General features: G+C 29.5%; 2 protein-coding genes across 5 annotated transcripts in view; one reads left to right on the top strand and one right to left on the bottom strand.

Moving 5' to 3' along the window:
* Nucleotides 1–5,775, top strand: part of LOC107441077 (UPF2 regulator of nonsense mediated mRNA decay) — a 72,733-nt gene extending 66,958 nt beyond the window's left edge. For 2 of the 4 annotated variants that reach the window (XM_071185413.1, XM_071185416.1), the window contains exon 38: nucleotides 5,499–5,775. In XM_071185413.1, the coding sequence (XP_071041514.1) occupies nucleotides 5,499–5,520 (22 nt within the window). In that variant the 3' untranslated portion in view covers nucleotides 5,521–5,775. Of the gene's footprint in view, nucleotides 1–3,096; nucleotides 3,205–5,498 lie in introns of all 4 variants that reach the window. The other 2 variants (XR_011637729.1, XR_011637728.1) reach the window with 2 other exon arrangements.
* A 1,029-nt stretch (nucleotides 5,776–6,804) lies between these two features.
* On the bottom strand, nucleotides 6,805–21,043 carry LOC107441080 (viral IAP-associated factor). Its single transcript, XM_043042591.2, has 7 exons — nucleotides 20,861–21,043; nucleotides 19,935–19,967; nucleotides 18,057–18,186; nucleotides 15,925–16,015; nucleotides 11,089–11,232; nucleotides 10,541–10,749; nucleotides 6,805–6,988 (listed from the first exon to the last, which is right to left on the bottom strand). The coding sequence occupies exons 2-7, from the start codon at nucleotides 19,938–19,940 to the stop codon at nucleotides 6,858–6,860; spliced, it is 711 nt and encodes a 236-aa protein (XP_042898525.1). The 5' UTR covers nucleotides 19,941–19,967; nucleotides 20,861–21,043; the 3' UTR covers nucleotides 6,805–6,857.
* Nucleotides 21,044–21,512: the final 469 nt, after the last annotated feature.

Genomic DNA, 21,512 nt, shown 5'->3' on the forward strand with positions numbered 1-21,512 from the left:
TTGAAAAAAAGAAAGAAAAAACTATTTTATGTGTGTATTTCAAAAAGTAATTCTCTCTCATTATCAAAATAAGAAGAAAATTTGTAGTTTATAAAATAATTTAAGGCATGCTGAAAGGCAATCTATGTGCATATTAGAAAGTAAACTAACAAAAAATGATTAATTGATATATAACTTGAGATCTTTTTTTTTCCTCGATAATTTAAAACTGAAAATTATAAGAAAATGAACATTTAAAGGTGCATTTTTTGAAAAAAAGGTATTAGTTTAAAAGACAGTTGTAAATTTCAAATCACATTAAAAAATGTATTAATATCTCCCAAAAAAAATATATACTCTTAAAAATTTAACCAATTAAGAATAGTCCTAACAAAGTAAGTATTTGTAATAGCAATCAGAAATAAACCTATAAACACAGATAATTTTACCCAAGTGTAATTATTTAGACGGTGAATTATAGTTTTTCTAAATGAAATATAAATATTGTATTGTATATTTTATATCCGTCATTGACAGCCAACCCAATTTTTGGGTTTACGACTACTAATGTTCAACTACATAGCCTTGTCATTTTGAACCCAATCCAGAAGACAAGGGAACTCCTGGATTAATTATTGGGAGAAATTTACCTTCGTGTAAAACTTTTTTATGGAACTAACCCGCATTTGCATTACACGGAGAAGACCACCAGAACCTCTCATGGTTAGCCTGGCGGAAAAGGGACTCTAACCCAAGATCCGTCTACTACCGAGGATATTTCACATCAGCACTGCAGTCGGTGCAAGCTGGCTGCGGATTCGAATCGACCAGCCATCACTGGGTTTCCAAACAGGTTCACCTCATTGGAAGGTTAACGCTCTATCCCCTGATCCATCGCGGCTCTGGAATATGAATAAAAAGTTTCAGGGATGGCGGCTTATTTTTAGAGAAAGGGCGCATTTATTGCTTTCAAAGGGCAGGCAGGATAGACCGCCCTTAAAAAATCGCTTAGAGAGAACACTGAAAATATTCAAACGTAAGTTTCACAAAAAAAAAGTTTAACGCTCTTACATTTTATGTTTTGTCTTTATCGATTTGTGAGTAACAGACTTTGCAACAAAACTCTGCATTAGTTTAATAATTCTTAAAAGATTTTTAAACGAAAATAGAAATTTTGAAACTTTTAATAAGAATTAGGCTTTCAATTCCTTTTTTGCTCTTAAGTTTCGAAGTGTTGCTTAGATTTTAAAATTATCAAAGCTAGAATTTAAATGAAATTCAGTCAAGTTCTGATTACTCGAAACATAATCAAAAGCCAAAAATATTTTAAGCTATCCTTAATTTGATTGTTAAAATCATTTGTTTTTATTGCAAAATCAAGCAACTGTAAATAATGTTTTTATAAATATGTTTGTTATGATTGTGTTATAATGTTAATTATTTTGAGATTTTATTTCTCAAATATTTTGCATGACACAAACTGGATTAAAATATTCAAAAAAAATAATTAAAATATTATATATATTGTTAGCAACTATAAAAAATTGACTACTTCAAGAAATTTTAATATTTTGAAGGAATTCAAAACTTTATTTTTTGCTTCAAATTTGTTAATACTTTCATTTACAAATGACGACAGGGATGAAAGATATTTTTTTTAAATAACTGAGAACTTGACAGGTGAACTAGACTTCAAACTTGACTTTTGAAAAGTCTGAAAGTATTCAACTTCATTTTGTCCCTTAAGTGCAGGAATGGCCATGATTTAACATTATTAAAAATTAGTTTTATTTTTTAATTGTTTTTATAGTTTTATTTAAAAGGTGAGTATTCATGCTTTATTTTAAAAAGCCTCAAGTCTCAAAAACAAAGAGAAAAAAATTGGTATTAACTTTCATAACTTCAACACATCATTTTGGACTTATTAGTTTTCGTTATAACAGCGCATTTGCGATTGAATCTAAGATTGAAAACAAAACACAGCAATTAAACAATTCCCTGAATAGAACCTGTATTTGAATACAAAAAATCTCCATAAAAACTTATTAAAAACTTTAAATAAAAGGAAATTCTTGTATAAATAAATGAAAATTACAATCTTAAACATCAATGCGTTTGTAAATTTTACATATAATTATTTTCAAATTCGTATATTTTTAGAAATCAAGATGCAATTATCTTTAAAATTTGAAATGTTTAAAGCGGAGAGGAAAATATGACATAAAGAAAGTAAGGTTGCAATAAAATTGAGAATCGATTTATTGCAATAATAGAGTAATTTGAGAAAATTTAATATTAAAAAAATCATACAATGCCAAAAATAAAAAAAATCTGAAAGTTAAAAAAATCTAAAATTAAAATAAAAAATACCTCAAAGTCTAAAAATATGTGTTTAATAAGGAAAAAAAGCCCTCACAAACCAGTAAATGTTATCAAAATCCAGACCTTATTCATGTTGTTTCTAATCTTTTAGTGGTTTGTTGTTGTCGTTGGCCATTAAGGCAGTGGGAGTACGATTTTTTTTGTTTTCCAGTGGCGCCATCAATGTCCAAAAATTCGACTTCTGCCACACACATACGCCACACCTGTTTATAGGGTGGATCCGTTCATTCATCCACAGATCATAGTTATGACCTAAACCAGGAAACGATCCATCTCCAATTAAGTACCCCCAGAGGTATTGGTTTGTTTTGGGAATATGGAGGACTTTGTGATCCAGCGGATTTAACGTGCGCCGGTCACCATTTACTACACGGAGTCTTCGGCCGGCTGGATTCGAACTCCCTTTCTCACAAGCGTGAGTCCAACACCTTGCCAACCAGGTGGTTTATGCCAACTAGTTTCCGTAAATTCACAAACTTCCAGAAATCTTAAACAAAGGAAGTTTTGGAAAAACTTCCAGAAATCTTAAATCAATACAATAGGCCTTAATCATAATGAATGTTAGAAAGCAAGAACTATATCAACTTTTGCTTTGATGTCCGTTTTTAGTGCCTGGCACTATTTGATTTGCATGAAGACAGTGCATGTGCTTGATGCATGGCCCAAGAATTATTATTTAACTAAAAAATATATATATATTGGAACTGTTGTTAAGAAACTCGTTTATTTTTTAAGGTAACAGAATTGTAAGGGGTGATCTGGCACAGATTTAAATAAATAACCATTGATTATTCAACAGATAATCCCTACAAAGAAGGATGCAAGTCTGTGGTGTTATCCATGGTAAGTTTGTCTGAAAAAGGATAATACCCCTTAATCTGATCCCAGTTAATGTTATCAATCGCTTATTGTTATCAAATTCACTAGGTCCAGATTTTCTCTAATCATTTGTATGGTAAAATTATTAATCCCTTACACCCATTTCACTGTTTTTATTTACTTTTTCGAAAATCTTAACCTTCAAAGAAATATTCACTGCAGTCAGAAAGAAATTTTTTTTTTATTCTGCGCTATTGTTTGAACTTCTGAGTATTTATCTGAACCAAGAATGAGTGTGTTGATATTTTATGCCCTACTCACTTAAACAGAGATCCATGATATGAACTGAATTAACAGTGGAACAAAAAAAATTTACATTTTAAATTGTTAAGAAAACCTTCTTAAATTAAGACTTACATGACTTGCCTATTACTTTCAAAAACTTTAATTTTTTTTATTTTTAAATCCTCAAAATTCCAAACTAATTTGCTATTTTAGTTTGGGATTTTTGAAATTTATTTCTTTTAAAACTTTATTTTTTTTTTTCGGTTACAAATCATTCTTTTTCGGGTATTCACTGAAGTAAGCAATGATTATTCTACTTTAGAGAAAGACACACTAATGTGTTAGGTTTTTGAAACTTTTTCTTATCAAAGATAATAGCACAACAGGAGGGAAAATCTTCTCTGTCAAACAAATCACAATTCTAATTGATGTCTCAAAGAGGGATAAAACCTCCTTCATTCACTCCAAACTGCCAGCAAGATTTGATTAATTCTTAAACTATACTCCCAACACCTGTTTAGAGCAACAAATGAACAGGAAGTCTATTGAAGTGACCACCTATTGTATTCTTAACTGAAAATTTCATTCTAGCTGGTGAAACATTTCTTAAAAATTCATCTCATTTCCTCTTCTTTATGCAGTTAACCAAGTACTAGAAACTACAAATACCCAGTTTTAAACTGAGGAAAACCGAGACGGATGACGTTAAAAAATTTCTTACAACATAAATTGCGCAAAAAAAAAAGTTTTCAAAAATCTAAAAACGAATAACTGTATACTATTTAGCTACTATTCAAAAACTGCTATTTTCAGAACTGTATTGGCAAAATTTTGTTTTAAAAAAAAAAAATTAAAAGAAATTCGAAATACAACACACACACAGTATCTCAAATTGTGTGTATTTTTCCTCTCTCAAAAGATACTGCCAATAAGAGTAAATATCCTCCACTTTATTTGTAAAAATTAAATAAAGAGGAGTAAAAGAATTTTCCTCCCTCCACCCCTTCAACAGTTGAATTCGCAGTCGGGAGGAGAAATTCCTCTTAACGTATAAATAGAGATTAATTCAACCTATTTAACTCACTATAAATGACATTAGATTTGTATTTTCAGTATTTTATTAATTTAATAGTGCTTTGATAATCAGTCTGTCATGATTGGTATGTATAGTTTTAACATCCTAGTTCCGTAGTTCCTAAAAATTGAACAATGAAAGTATCAGTTGCTTGTGTTTATGGAATAGTAAACAAGCCTAGATGCATTGATTGCTGTAATGTGAAAAGTACTAAAAGACTATATTACCCTGCATATATAAATGCATTGTTGTGTATAATAGTTCTTTTATGAATTCAGTCGATCAAAATGGATATTTTTTTTCTCAATCTTTTCATCTTCTTGAAAAAGAAAAGTTAAAAATTACCCTTCTGACAATTTCTGCTTTTAAATATTGTTTCTATTATATGTTAGAAATGAAGGGAGATATTAAGTTTTTAAAGAAAAAATCATGTTTGGGTAAATGATGCTTTAAAAAAAAAAAAAAACAATCAAGGAACTAACATAAAATTGGAGGCTAAATTCATTATTCACCAGCCAGTTTTCCTTACCATACTCATGCAAACTATGGCAAGTTCTTTTTTTACTACTGTCTTTAATTTCACAGTCAATATCTTTTTCAAAATTAGTTGTTGTTGTTGCTTATCCTCTAATTGTCCGACGAGGTCAGACAAGATCCAGTAAGTTGTTGACCCTCAAAAAGTCGATTACAAGAAGTGGAGAAGTCACCTATCTGGAACATCAAAATTAGTTCCAGATATAAGCATCTGTGCATCAAATTTTAATAAAATTAGTCTCGACTAGATGAGAACCAAAGTTGAAAAGAGAAGTTTATAACTTAACAAAAGTCGCCAATTTTGTACGATTATTCTATTTTTAAAAAAAAATATAAGTATGAAAAAACTATGTGGAGGGAGAGGGATATTGTTTTAACTTTGTTACATGTTATCGATTTATTATTAATTTTCTTTCTTCTGCAGCTCGACCTCCCCTAAGAGCTAGTTGTTGGATGTGCTTCTACACAACTGCTCTCAAGGCCAAATCCAGGCATCTTTGTTTACTGACAAAGTGGTTGCTGTGTGCCAGATTGTAACCCTTCGCCAAAGATATTCTCCTGCCAAAGTTCAGGTGCCAACTTTGGCCCTCAGTACGATGGACTAAATAAAAAAAAAATAGCCATCACCCTGTGATTTTAGAGTGTACAGTTTTTTCCTTTTTTTATTTTATTGTGAGATTAAATACTATTTGACTAGCAAAGTATGTAGTCTGTTGCTTTTTTTCTTCCTGTTGCAAATAAGCTTTAAAAATGTTTCCAAAAGTTTGTAGTGCAGGCGAAGCTTTGAATGATATTCTGTTCCACCTACATCAGTATTTTAAAGTTAAAGAAAAGTAAGTTCAGTTTGAGTTCAAATGCGGAAGAAATGTTATCAAAATAAATTATAATTTGTTTTTTTTAAAAAAAATTCAGAATTTGAAATTTTAAGGTTTACCTAAACTTACTTTTTCTGTAGTATTTGAAATTTAATTGGAAAGAGAATTTGCCATGAAGAGTTTATCCCATGCTATAGCGTCCTTCTAATAATGAAATCTTGGCAATATTATTCATAGCTGCCAACTCTACTGGATTTTGCCAGTTTCTCCTAATTTTGGCACATTTTAGAGAGTTCCTTAAAAAATTCCCATTGAAATAGAATTTTGCCTGCTTGAATATTTAAATAGGTGTTACTAGGTAATACATAATGAAGCGAGTCTCATTTATAAAAATCTTTAACTATCTTTGATGAATTAAATGCCTATTACTATTCAAAATTATGAGTAAACATAATGCATAACATTTCAAGTTTATTTATTGTTAATCATTATTGGAAAATATAACATTTTGATTTTGATGACTATAAAAATTCCTATGTTTTATTTAGTACACTTTGCAACAATTATCTACTGGGTTTTTTCGTATCCATGTTGGCAGGATACGAAAAAACTAGATATGAATTTATTTCAGGGTGGCTGTAAAAAAATTGCCACATTATTATTGACTCTTTGCTTACATCTGATGAATCAGAATAGCAGGTGTTATCATGCTATGCACTGTAAGCAAAAGCTTAAATGTTGTAATGGGTAGCTAATGTACTAATATAATTACTGTAGTAATAGGTAGTTTTCCCCCTAAAAATAGACAAGTACCAAACGGTTTACTTTTAGTTGACATAAGCTTTGAATGCAAAAGATTTCAGCATAAAATCAACACTATTTTGTCCAATTGTACAGCAAAATAAGCAATTCAACCACTTTTCAATAAAATTTTATTATGTACAGGAAATCGGATATGAAACCATCGTTTACCAATCATTATCATCGTTGTCATAGTTTCCTCTTAAAGATGAAAGAAGGACATCTTGGACCGGTCGTCGAGGATTGCACTCCAAATCCGTTTTCAATACCCCTACTTCAGATAACATCCACTCAAGCTCTAAAAAAATAAAATATTTTTAAATACTAAGCATTTCCATTATTTAGATTTAATATCCAGAGCTTAACACAATAATGAATGTTCTTCTTATGTGAAAGGGATGTATTCAATAAAAGGAAGAAGAAAATTAAACTTTTATCAGTCAGAATCAAGTTTGAAATAACATTGGATTCATTATATTAATCAGTATCTAAGTTTTTCTTCTAGAAATTTAAAACCTCATATAAGGAGTTTAATTTTCATTCAATTACAAATGGTTTTATTAAAATAAAAAACATTGCTGGACTGATAGTCATAGGTCCGATTTACTTTATTTTATATCATTCATAAATGTATTGTGTTGACCTGGATTTTTGGGAAAGTTTCTACATCATCAAAAACTTTATTGTTAATGATCTCACTGCGATGCCACATTTGTGAAAAATTTAGAAATCATTATTTTAAAGTTGTACATTTGTGACACTAAAACGTGTATAGGTTTTAATAAAAATTTAATACAGTGACGCCTCTCGGGAGAGACCACTCCCCGTTTCACAGTAAAATGGTCGTTCTTAGAGATCACCTCCATTGACTTCAAAATTGGTATCGCATGCTTTTTTGAAAACTATTTTAATTTTAGTGTTATTTTCTTGGTGCAGAAATGCCACTTTGGTTGCCCTTGGAAAAAGACGGATCGAGGAGTAAAATTTAGCACTTGTAAAAAAGATCCCAACTGATATAATTATGAGTAAAAACAAATGTTCCCATTAGGAATGATTAAGCTATTTTAAATAAATAAACAATTATATTTTTTGTTTAAGTTTTCAATTAATTTTATATCATAAAAATTAGTTAACTTAAACTTCTCACCTTTTAACTAATTAGAAGGTGAGAAGAGGTTTGTTTATTGGATCTTTATCTTTTCTAAGATTAATTTTTTTTCTTCTAATATAACTTTCAACTCTAAAAGTGATGTAACATGAGGTTCTATCGTCAAATATAGCTCTCTAAATATGAGCCTTACACAACCATTTTGAATGAAGCTTAATCTATTTATCATTATTTTATATAAATATATATTGCTTTTCATTATTTGACCTTTTCTGCATTTGGTGCGGATGTTTTCCCGGTCGCTGGTAGAGGTTTTACTGGTCTCTCCTAAAGGTTTTCTTCAACAGAAAGTCTTTGAAAAAAATTCTGTGCCTCCCAAAAGTGATCGTAAATAGAGGTGGTCTTTCCTGGAGTTTTCACTCTATCGCAAAGGATTACTTTTGTAAATTTATATAAAGAGAGATTATGTAGAGAAGAATCAGTTCATAAAAGATTAAAAACAGCAGAAGAGATTGGATTTGGGTCAAAGAGAGAAGATATGTTGTCACATCAGAGACAGAAGGATATCTTGTTTAAAAAATGCTGATGTAATTTAAGATGGTCAAAATTAACTTATAAAAAAACTATCTTCGGATTTGAATCCATTTATTCAACACACTCGCTAACAGTCTATTTTAAGGAAACACCAGTTAAAGACCACACAAGACTGATTCTCACACCTTGGTTCTCAACCTTATGACATTTTTTCAGCCATTAAATCACAGATATATCAAGGGTTGTACAAAGATTTAGAAATATGCCGAATATTCGGCAAAAGGGCGGAATATTCGTTACATCAATAATTTTAAGAAATGCTAATTACTAACTACTAGGAAACCTGACATTGCAGATGATGGTTCTTTTATGTAACATCTTAACCAATCTCATATCTAAATTTTATTAAGATAATCCCCAATGTAATTAGTTTAAGTATAATTTGGAGAGTATTGTCAGTGGATTGGCATGATTGATACTGCTGATCCACAGAATTTTACAGCATTCATTTAATGAGTACTTATAACAAGCCCTGATTTAAGGAAGAAATCGAAAATACTTGGTACAATATTAATTCGATAGAGTGTAGCTCGCTTTTAAAAAACAAACCCTTGTTTTAACAAGGAATATTTTTCTGATATAAAATTTCTACTTAATAACGGCTCAGCTAATTCCTTCCTGGAAAAATTCCTTTTTAATATTTTTCCCGGTCAACAAATTCCTTTCCAATATTTTTCATGGTGACGAATTCTTTCGTTATTTGTTGTTTCTTTTTTTTCATGCCATGAATCTTATATGAAAAACAATAACACAACACTAAAAGACAATAAAACAGTACAAAACTTTTGTATTATCTTCTTTTTCAATGGCGCACCAGCCCAGGGTGGGCCGTGGCCTTTTTCAGAATTTAGTTCCAAGCTGCCCTCTTCTTGGATACTCTTCCAATTTATATCTTTGAGAACTTTTAAATCTGTTTTTAGACAATCTATCCACCGGATCCCTGGTCTTCCCCCTTTTTGGGCTCCAGTTGGGTTTTGCACTGAAGACCTATTTGCTGGCTCGGTCATTCTAATCAGTCTATTTTAAACTTTGAACATATATATAAATTTTATTATGTCTGACTCTTTGTAGATCCTATGAAATTCTGAATTTGTTCTTCTCCGAGGATCAATACACTTTACATCTCTCAAAATACTTCACGGTATCTTTCTTTCAAAAACTTCCTTATCACTTTCAATCATTGCCCACATTTCAGTAACTATGGGGCTGATTGAAACCTTGTAGAGCAGTAATTTTGTTTCTTTGTTAATGAGGTTAGATTTTAAATATTTGTGTACTCCATAAAACATCTGTTACCAGCTATAATTCTGTTGCATAGTTCTGGTGTTACATCATTCATAGTGTTCAATTAAGAGCCCAAATAGGTGAAACTGTGGCATAACTAACTACCACTACAAATATTAAATACCAAATCGCTAGTATATAACACATGTTAACTCGATTCCATCTTGAGGTACCTTTTGATAGATGAAGGTTGAAATGAGGGGATTTAATTTATCGACTATGTCAACCTTCACCTATGAAAAGGTACCTTTTGATAGATGAAGGTTGACACAGTCAAAACTTAAATCCCCACAAAACTATAAACTACTTCAAAACTGTAGTCATGTATTTGGTTTGGTTGATTGAAAGATGTAGTTTTTGCCTCATTTTCCAAGAAAAGAAACCCCCGGGGTCCGAACGACAATAGCATTGTCATCAGCAAATGCAAAAAATTTTCACACTTTTGTGGAAAATAGTTCTTCTGATGTTATTTATAGAATATTTTGGAGAGCAAGGTTAAAGAGTAAGCAAGCCAGTGTGTCACCCTTTCTGAGATCTTTTGTATTAAACAGAAACAAAAAAAATTAAGTAGCATATTTCAAATTTAGTAAGTATGTATGATCTTTTATGATTGTTTTCTAAAAACTGTTTTTTAGCATTCTGTTGAAACAAGCAAATATTGCACCCCCTCTACGCCTGTCAAAAGCAAGTTCCAATTGTACATCATAAAAATATTTAAACAAATTAATTTAATTATTTAAACAATAATGTAATAGTGAGACTAATTCTACATTCATAGTTCTGTGATTTTTGTTACAAAACAACAAACCCAACTAGAATCAAATTTCAGTGTAAATGACGCAAAGTTGATCCACTAAAACTCACCGTCTGCCTTAAATGCGAGATTTCCGAATGCTTCCTGTCCAATAAACTTCTCTTTCAGTTGTCCCTCGTAATAGATGAAAAGCGTGGGCAGATTTTTGTCAGGGTATCCTTCAATGCATGTATCTGAAATGCTCTTCAGAAATTTGACATCTTTGAATTTTCTTGCCAGAGTATGCATGTAATTATTGATCATCGCACACAAAGGAATGCTAAAGAAAGACAACAAAAAAAATTAACTCATTTTGCTATCAAATTGTTTTCATTTGTGTTAACTGTAGGACAAAATTGAGAAATTTTGATACTGGGGAAGTGGTAATATCACAATCTATAAAATAATATCACATATCTCAAGAATATATTTATAATTTATTTTAAAAAAAATAATTGAACTTAAACAAATTATTCTTCTTTATATAAAAAGTTATTTAAATCATGCCAACCCTGCGTGCGAGGCTTAGGAAAGAAAAGAAAATAGAAGAAATATAACAAAGAAGGAAAAATCAACTAATGCATAACACAGAAAATAAATACATCGCAATATGTCTTACGCAGGTTTGTAAAGATGGAGAACCACCCAGATTCCAGAACCAGCCTTATTTACTTGTTCTACATAATCAGCAGCCGATATATCTCGAACATCGCCAAATATATCTTTAGAAGCTGCTTCCTTCATCTCAGCTATTCTCTTCTGCCTAGATATATTCAAAATATATTTTATATACATTCAAAATAATATTTATTTTCAGTACTAGAGACCTTATTAAAGGGGTCCATTTAGGAGAAACGTGAACTAGTTAGTGAACCCCCCCCTATTCATTGTTTTATTGTAAATAGAAATCCTTCACAATATTTTAATTCTAAAATCTGAGTTCGCAAAATTCTTCTTCTGAAAGCCAAAGGTGATGGCGTTTTTAATTTCTAATTTTAAATCGCATTACTCCTAAAGAGGACGTCATACTTTGGGGGAAACATTTCGTCGCAAATTATCTTTTATCCCCATAACTAATAGAAAAAGTGAATTCAGACAAACACCTTTATGGTTTACTCTAGGTTTGGCCAAATTAACTTTTTTGTCCTTTTAAATTAGTCATACAAGTGATAGAGAATTTGCTATGAAACTTTTTCCTTATGTATGGCGTCTTTTTAAAGGACATGGTTTTTGTAAGTTTTTTCTCAGAAAAAAAAAACTTTATTTTCACATATTCACAAGAATCGAATTCAACAGTAATTTTAACATAATAAAATAAGTACATTTTTCACAAAAAAATCTTGTTACTTTTCATGAAATAACAAAAAGAGAACTACTCTATTTTCACAAATTGGTTAGTAGATTTATTTTTCTCAAAAAGTCTGGAATAACTCCACAGTAGACTATTAATTATCTACAGACCGATTATCAACTTAGCTGTTTATCTGTAGTTCAATGTTAGACCAAAATTTTTTGTTAATGTTAAAATCACTTTGTTCATTTGAGTTATTTTGTTTGTCAGAGATTTTATTCTATGATAATTTGTATCCTTTAATATCACAATATTTTGTCAATGTGAATTTCCATTGTCTTATACCTTTTTTTTTCTCGTGATATACTTTACCACAGTATTTTGTGAAATAGAGGTTCTGTTTCACAATTGCTTGTTCTTGCTGGAATAGTTGAGTTCATAGTGAAAAATACTAAGCAAACATAATGAAAAACTCATCGTTGAACTTACAAAAAACTTTTATTAGAAAAAATATATAACTTAACTTAAACATCACATAACTGTTTAAAAAGAAAGCATAATCCACAAGAGTATTCAGAGCCTGACCAAGGCAGGGTGGGTCCCCAAAACAAAATATCACAGTGTAAAATCCGTCAATTTTATGTTAGCTTCTTCATTAATCCATCGTATGAACACAATCTATATTTCGTAAATCAGTGGCTTTCTAAGGCGGAATTCAGCCAAATTTTTATAATTACGATGGACAAATTGGGCCAATCAAAAGCCTGTATTTTTTACATATCGCAAAATGTGATATGTTTAGAAAAATTCAGATTTTTGATTAACTTTAATTAAGCCATCGTAATTGCGAAAATTTAGCTGAATTCCACCCTTTTACCATTAAGGATATGAATTTTTCATGGCTAGACGATTAAGATAACAATCAGAAAACCGCACAGAAATAGGATTGTCAGAAAATCAATAAAATGCACAAAACGATATTTTGTCTGACCATTGGAAGGGGTGGGGACTTTATAGCTATTTTAGGTTCTAGTCAATCTTCTTGTCATCTATAATGAGATGAAAAATTTTAAATACCTCCATAAAAATTGGTTCTACATTACTGAAGTTGTGAAGCAGAGGGAGGCCACTAAAGAGGTTTTTGTCCCGGGCCCCGATTAAGCTAAGTCGAACCCTGATAATATTCTACTCTCCATCACATAAAACAGCTGTAGTCGCTCCATACATTCATATATACAAATCTAATCTGGATGTGTCTTATATATATGACTTTTTAAGTAACTAATCTTCATGGTATAAGATTAAATTTCAACTTAGTAAGTATACATATGACGCTTCATTCACTTTTATAAATTTTCATGAAAGGAAAATTTTTAACGTAATTAAAGTAGCCTAAAAATTCTGAAACAGCAAATCTATAGATACTTCAATCATTTTTGTGTGGTTTTGGATGGTTCTACAAATCAAATATTTGCCATTTTAGAATTCTTTTAGTAGAAACCAGATCAGAGGAATGAAAGCAAAATTAAGTGGAGAAGTGGCACGCCTGTCATACTTTATTGTTGTTTAATTAGAAATACTAAAAATTTATCTAAAACAGTATATACTATTAATTTTACAAACACTAAGTGGCACATAAAGAATTCATTACATTGACATAAAGATAATACAGTGAAATCTGTCACATTGACCACCTATTTAAATTGACCCATTGGCCATGAATCAAATTTATCTTTTGTATTAGAAGTAAACCCAATCCAGAAGACAAGCGATCTCCTGGATCAAGTAGAGGGAGAAATTTGCCTTCATGGAGGACTTTTAGATGGAATTAACCCGCACTTGTGTTACATGGAGAGGGCTACCACAAAAAAAACCCCACGGTTAGCCTGACAGCAAGGGGACTCTAACCCATGAACCGTCTACCGCTGAGAATATTTTATGTCAGCACTGTGGTCGGTGCTAGCCAGATGCGTATCAACCAGCCATCGATGGGATTCGAACAAGATTCACCTCATTGGAAGGTGAACGCTGAGCCATCACGGCTCGTCTATCTTGTATTTCATTTCTATTGTAAGTCAAATTTGTCATAGAGTGTTATTGAATGCTACTCTAAATCCTTCATAAAATGATCAACATGAAATGTACTAGGAAATTTTCTATGCTATAATACAGAGGGTGAACAAAATAATGAACAATGAAACAATATATATATGTTTTTTCTCAGAAAAAAAAAACTTTATTTTCACATATTCACAAGAATCGAATTCAACAGTAATTTNATATATATATATATATATACTTACTGGTTGAAGAAAATAATGGAAAAACTTCTATATTAGTACATATTTTTCTCAAGAAATATGTAAAGAATTATTTTATAACTTTGGAAATGCATGTTCAGATTATGCAATTTCTAATGCTTAAGTTAAAAGCACTTCGAGGTTTCAGGGACCGACAATAAATTAAGAACGGAATTTATCTTAGGTTTTTTTGCTATAACTTTAAAAATTTCATTAAACAAAATTTTTTCAAAAATTTAAAATTAATAACAAATTTATTGTTTTAAAATTTGAGAAAATTTTTTCTAAAACTGCAAAAGATATAAGTAAGTAAAGTAGTTCCTTAAACTGCGCAGGTGCAGATAAATTGTAACAATCTTTTTACATAATTTTGTAATGAATCGTAATTGACATATAATAAAAAAAAAAGTCTGATTTGAATATCCTAAAAATTTTAAAAGTATCAAGCAATTTTCCAAGCTTTCTTTTCAAGATTACGAAAACTACTTAGAAAATTACTTGAAACTCTTTAAAATAAGATATTCATATCAGACTTTTTCATTAGTTGCTAAATACAGTTCACTAATTTATAAAGTAAAAAATTCTGTATTTTCTGTACATGTGCACTATAAAATAACTACAACTTTAATTACTTATATCTTTTGCAGTTTTAAACAAATATTATGCAAATTTTGAAACAATAATTTTATTAACAATTTTAAATTTATTCAAACATTTTGTTTAATTTTATTGAATATTTTTAAAAATTATGCCAAAAAGGCACAAGACAAAAAAATTAGTTTTTTACAAAAATGTCCATATTTCCTAAATTTTTTCCAAACATAAATTAAAGTATTATTTCTGAAAGAAAAAAAAACCTTCATGTGTAATATGTAAAAAAAATGTGATAATAGAAAATGCAGAAGTTATGGTATAAAGCAGTGGTCCCCAGTCAGCAGACCGGAACAGGTCTGTGGAGCAAAAAGTACCGGGCTGCCAAAGGAATTATTTCCATTTCAATTACTGTGGTGTATTTTTCTCGGATTTGTGCGACTTTCTTTGGACGAGAAGTTAATTAGGAGCTCATGGATGTCACCTAAAACCGCACCAGTACCACAAGAGCAACTATTCTTTTCTTTTGAAGGCATGTGTACATGCAACTAAATTAAAATTAATAGATCAAACGCATTTAAAATATGAAAACTATCAGCATCCGCTCCTCCTCAATGGGCCGCAGTAACTTCATCATCGTTGACTGGTCCGTGGTGGTAAAAAAGTTGGAGAGCACGGGTATAAAACATAATAAAAATAAGTTTTGAAAGGGGTAAATTGATACTAAGTTATTCATATTTATCTCATTCTTTATATTGCATTGATATTTCATGATTGATGAATGCCCGACTTATAATGGGTGTATAAGTCGAACTTTTGAATGTCGTTACATTTTGGGGGTTTAAAAAGTCGACTTATACACTAGTATATACAGTAATTATTGATCAGCAATTCATTTCATATCTTAAATCAATAAATACATTCTAAAATCATTGATTTTATTAAATAGTTTTGTAAAATAGTTCATTGATTTGTTTATTTAAAATAAATAAAATTGGGGTCTCTTATGGCTCATTATTAAATAAAATTTAGATTTGACCATTTAAATCAAGTCAAATAAGTTTTTCTGGGAGAGAATACTTTCGATTGACTCTCAACAAATCTGGAAAGCATTTTAGAATAGAATAATTTTTTTGGTTTATAATATTCATTGAGTTCTTTTTCTTTATTCATTTTATTGGAAATGGCAACAATAAAAGGAATACTTGAAATGTATAGTTATAGAACAATTTCTGCTATTTGTAATATTTCAGAAAGTTGTACACATTTGTACCTGTATTCCAGTAAAACTCTTTCATCTTCTTCATCTTCAATAAGTTCAAGCTCTTCAAGCGAGAAATCTTCTATTGCTTTCTCAGCTTCTTCTAAATAAATATTTTAGAAAACCTGAATAAGTATCAAAATCGAAAGAATATGTTTAAGGCAAGCTAAGTTTCATACCTTACTTATGTTATTAAAGAAAGAGTGTTTTTAAAGAAAGTGTTGTATGAATTTAAAATTTTTTATATGTAGAAATTAGTAGTTTCAAATAACATAATAGATTAGTCTATTAATATAACTTTTTATAACTTAACATACAATTCTGGAAAGAAAAAAACTATTTTTTTAAAATATAGAAAATTGTTTCAAGAGGTAACATGGTGTTGTGCCAAGGACCATTGAGTATTATTTCTTGAATATCCCTCCATTGAGTAATACTAATTGAATATTTCTCCATTGAATATTTTTTCATGGAGTGGTGCCAGGGACCATTGAGTATTACTCCATAAATATATTTCTCCATTGAGTATTACTTCAGGGATTTGTGCCTGGAACCATTGAGTATTACTCCTTGAATATTTTTCATGGAGCTGTGTCCTTTTACTACTGTATAACAGTCATTTGAGTTCATTTCTTTTAAACTTGTAAATTGAATTAAGTTGGGTACTCAAGCAATTAAAACTTAATTTTTTTGTAGATTATGATAAATCAAGTTAATCATAATATCGATGAAAAATTAAATTTAATATTTAAAAAATTTAATAGTAACATTAAAATTGACAGAGTAAAATTTGCATTAACTAAATCTGTTGCACATATCTTGGATGGATCCGAGGTATCACAAGTTGATACGGTTTATTTATCCCTGACAATAATGGTCTATAGGAGGCACTGGGAACTGGTAAACAAAGTGCATTATTTGTCTGTCCAGTTAGATTAGTTGTTTTTAGAGGGAGAAATTTCGAATTGCATCAGGCAATGATTGATAGGCAAAACCGTCTTTAGGAAGCTCACTGTACTCAGTACTAGGTGGCACAATTCGAGCTCTACAGTTGCGAATTTCGTTACTCTTAAAAAAAAAAGTTTTGCTGAAATTAGCATTTGATTTTAAAGGTACTTAGATTTTCGAATACATCTCCCTTAGTTCTGTTTTCAAATGCAAGTGGTTTTATTATTCTAATCAATATTGATTGAAAAAAAATGCTCAGCAACTACAAAATCAAAACAAAACAAAATCATTCGCAACACTCCTGACAAACCTGAAATAGTCTAATAATATCTGTTGTCACAGGTATCTGAATGCAAAAAAAAAAAGTGATTCATTAGGTTGGCAAATAATGACACTAGTTCAAGGTAGACCACTCTCTTATTTGTGAACACAAATATAAATTCCAATCAACAAGAAATACTTTTAAAAATTAACACAATAACATTCAAATTAGAGTGAAATTAAATCAAACGTTTTTGCCACCGTATAAGTCGACTCCCTTCTTTTGATTATGGAATAGAAAATTACTGGCATGTTAGGTATTTAAAATGATAGCTGAAAAAACCAAATAGGAAAATTTCCAAAATTAAAAATAAAAGTTATCAAGTCTAAAAAAATCTTTCAAGTTAAAAATATTTCACATTGTTCTCTCTGGACAGATTATATTTGTCCTGAAATAAAATGGGGAAGACTTTATATGGGTCTCAGTAAATGAAGATGAAGTAGAATCCACTGCAGAGTGGGATCCGTATGGCAACATCAGTATGACAATCCGACATAGGTGATGCTATGGAATCTTTAAATTTGTTGCTTCATGATACATTTTGCATTGCATTTTTCTGTTTAAATATGCTTGTATAATTATCTTAACTTTCTTATTCTCCATTTTTTTTCTGAACATAATTTAAAGTATTGTTTCTTAAAATAAAAACTTAATATGTAAGGAAAATATGATAAGAGAAAATGCAAAATTAATTTTAAAAACATATTAATAATGTGTGGTTAATTGATACAGTGTTATTCTTAGCTATCTCATTGTATATAATACATCAATATTTCAAGATCAATGAATGTCCGCTTTTTTTTAAAATTTTGAAGATTTGGGAGGTCGACTTATACACCATGACATACAGTAATAATAATACTAATAAATTTACTTCTTATTTTCTCTTCTACAGTGTTGTCCACAATGTTTATAATTTCTTCTTCTGTGATGGCTTTCTCCTTTTGAGGCAGAACACCTACTCTTCGCAGGGCATCGTTCCATTGAGTGTCCGCATTAGGATCCTAACAACAACAGTGTTTAGTATAAACGTTTATATCTTGTATGTGGCTCATTCCAGTTGAAATGGGCCAAAATTAAAATAAAACTTGCGGCCACCATGTCACAGATTTGTATGAAATCTTTTTGCGAAAAAGTACTTAAAGGAAAACGACTAGAATAGTTTTTTAAAAAAATTTTGAACCAAAACTAAGCTTACACGGCCATTTTGAAATTTAACATAATTTAACAAAATTGCATAATTACAGATGGTGGCTGATATATTAACAATGCATGCATTTTTCTTTTTATTTCTGAGCCTATTTTCTAATATTTCATATAATATTAAACATCATACCTATTATACAAAAGATTAAAAAAAAAGAAAATAAAAAAATAATAAAACAGGATAGTTTTACTATTAAAAAGTAAAAAAATAGTTTTTAACCAAAATACTTCTGGATCTTTTTTAGAATAAAATACTAATAAATTTACTTCTAAACATAAAAAGTGGTAAAAACATAAAAAGTTACATAAAAAGTGGTAATAAACACAAAAACAAATTTTATTGATCTCAATTTTTCTGTTCCATTTCACTAAGAATGAGTCTTAGTCTATACTTCATTTTTTCAATAAAAATACTATTTTACACTTTCCTTCACAGTACCTTAAAATAATATCTAAACTAGACTTCTACCTAGACAACTTTAAGGAAAATCACTAAATCCCTCCAACTCTAACCTGATTATCAGCATTAACATACTAAACTGTTTTGAAACATTATGAAATCAATTATAAAGCACAATTGCATTTTGTACATAAATATTTTACTTTGAATATAAAAATACTATTTTTTTTTTTTGCATCTTAGCAGAGCTTGTGAGCATAGTATAATAATACAGATTGAAGAGTTAAGACTTAATCACTAAATACTTCAAGAACTCACCGCATTACAATTAAACATCATCACTCGCTGTTTTCAACGAAATTGCTAATTGAATCCGTCATTAGATTTTAATTGATAATTTAATTAAGATTTTAATTGATAATTTAATAAAGACTTTAATTGATAATTTAATTAAGATTTTAATTGATAATTTAAGGGTTATAAATTATTGACTTACTCACAATTGTTGGTATTAAGTATTAAAAGAACTTATAAGTTATAGGATAAGGAATTCAAATTTCTAAACACTTAGAAAAAATCCCAGATTCTGGTTTACGAAGGTCACCGGCTTCTGATGATACACGTATCTGTATCAGATACACAACCATATGCAACCTGTAGCCCATTTCAATTGCCAATACTAATTCTTCTATTGCAATCCTTAATCTCCTTTCTTCTCTTTCGTTTTTCAAATATATATTTTAAAAAAATGCCATTTAAAATTGAAAAACTCAAAAACAATCATTATTTTTTTACAATTATCTCTTGAATTTGTTTGGTTGCGGTGGATGCATCAAATTCTGCAAATAATTTAACATTTACTGCAAATAAATAACACCTGCGGCAGCTGATCATGTTTTAAAATTGATAAAATCAATATTTAATATCGCTGTAAATTTTAAAAAAATATATATATATGCTTCTAAATAAAGTAACAGAAGTAATAACATTGTTCTAAAATAAAGAACACTTCATCAGTTATTATTATGATCAGATGAGAAAAAAATAATTAACAAAAAACAGCAACAGCCATCATAAGAAAATATAAATCATATTAGTTATATACTCATGTATTTGAAACAAAAAAAGAATTGAAGAGTTATTTACCTCCATGTCTCACAGCAGTACTTTGTAAATAACCTGAAATATAAATTTACAAATTTGAATGATCATACAAAAACTTAAACTATAAGTTTCATAATTATTAACTACATAAAATAATCTTAGTAAGATTGGACTCATTTATGTTATTATATCTGGATTATATGTTTAAAAAGAGAATGCAACAAAGGGAAAACAACACATATTTTCTTCTCATATTAAGTTTGAACAAACCCTTTTCTTCTGAGTGTTCCACTTTAAATATAATTTGTTCAATACAACCATAAGAAAACGTTACAGTATTAAAGTTCAAACACAATCTATAATTAATTTTAAAAAATAGTGTTTCTAAACTGCTAATAGTAAACAGTCTGTAAGCAAAACAAAATTTTGTTACTTAAAAAATACACTTGTTAAGTTGTCATAGTCTAAAATAATGCATCAAAAGAAAAATGCATAACATAACGTACCAATGAGAACAATAAAACAATGTGGTAACCCATCTACCTATTTAAAGGATTTTAATAATAATAAGTTTAAATCTCAAAAGCACATAATTTACGTTTTAGATATACTGTTAATTAAATAATACAAATAGGAACTTGAACAAACTTTATTACTAAATTTTAGTTGCTAAAACAAATATTATATGAAGGAGTAAAACAAAAATACACACAAACAAGAAGAGAAAAAAATTGAACTTTTTTTTTTCAAAAGTAATACATCTGATTTTGTAACCTTGATATAATAATTATTAATACATAAATAATACAGAAATAACAAACTTGCTAAAGAAGAATTTAATTTAAAAAAATCATTATAATAAAGAATAATTTCTATGTACAATCAACGCTCTTCCTGTCTTACAAAAACATGAACATTCAAGTTCATTAAATAAAACCCTATTTAGATTAGTTAATGAAAATACTCACTACTAATAAAATTGGAAAAAATTTAATAGTACTATGAGGGTGAATCACAAATTTAGGATATAAATAAACTGACTAACTAATTTAAGAAAAAAATAAACAAGGTTCTTGGCCTCCGATTTCCATAAAAGGGTGGATCCGTAGCAAAAGGAAAGTATTTTCGTTTCTCATCTTAATAAACGAAACAGACTTTACGCTCATCATTCTTGCGATCAAAACGATATTTTTTGTGGAGTTTTATGACTTAAAACTCAAAAAACGGTTTGCACCGCATCGACAGAATATTAATTTCGCACAAACGTTCTGTGTGAAATTAAAAACCACGAGTACTCTTTACATCACTATTGATCCTCCATCCCGTAGCTAAATTTAAAGGTTACAAGCGATTAAATGTCTATTTGATTCATAAGTTTCGGTTCCGAATAAACGGTTGTTTCTCATCTTTCCCGTTTTCTGACCTGAAACTTTATATAGAGAACAAAATTCGGCGACTTTGTGTCAACTTCTAAAAATATAAAATAGTTAAAAAAATTTAGTTTAGTCCAATTATGGAGACTACCGATGTGATAAATCCTCAGAAGGAACACGTAAATAGTATATTTAAAGAATATACGACGCCTTCAAGGCTTCTGCGATCCTTCACCAATCTTTCCAA

This window comes from Parasteatoda tepidariorum, chromosome 9 (assembly GCF_043381705.1).
Source record: "Parasteatoda tepidariorum isolate YZ-2023 chromosome 9, CAS_Ptep_4.0, whole genome shotgun sequence".
NCBI classification, from domain to species: Eukaryota; Metazoa; Arthropoda; class Arachnida; order Araneae; family Theridiidae; genus Parasteatoda; species Parasteatoda tepidariorum.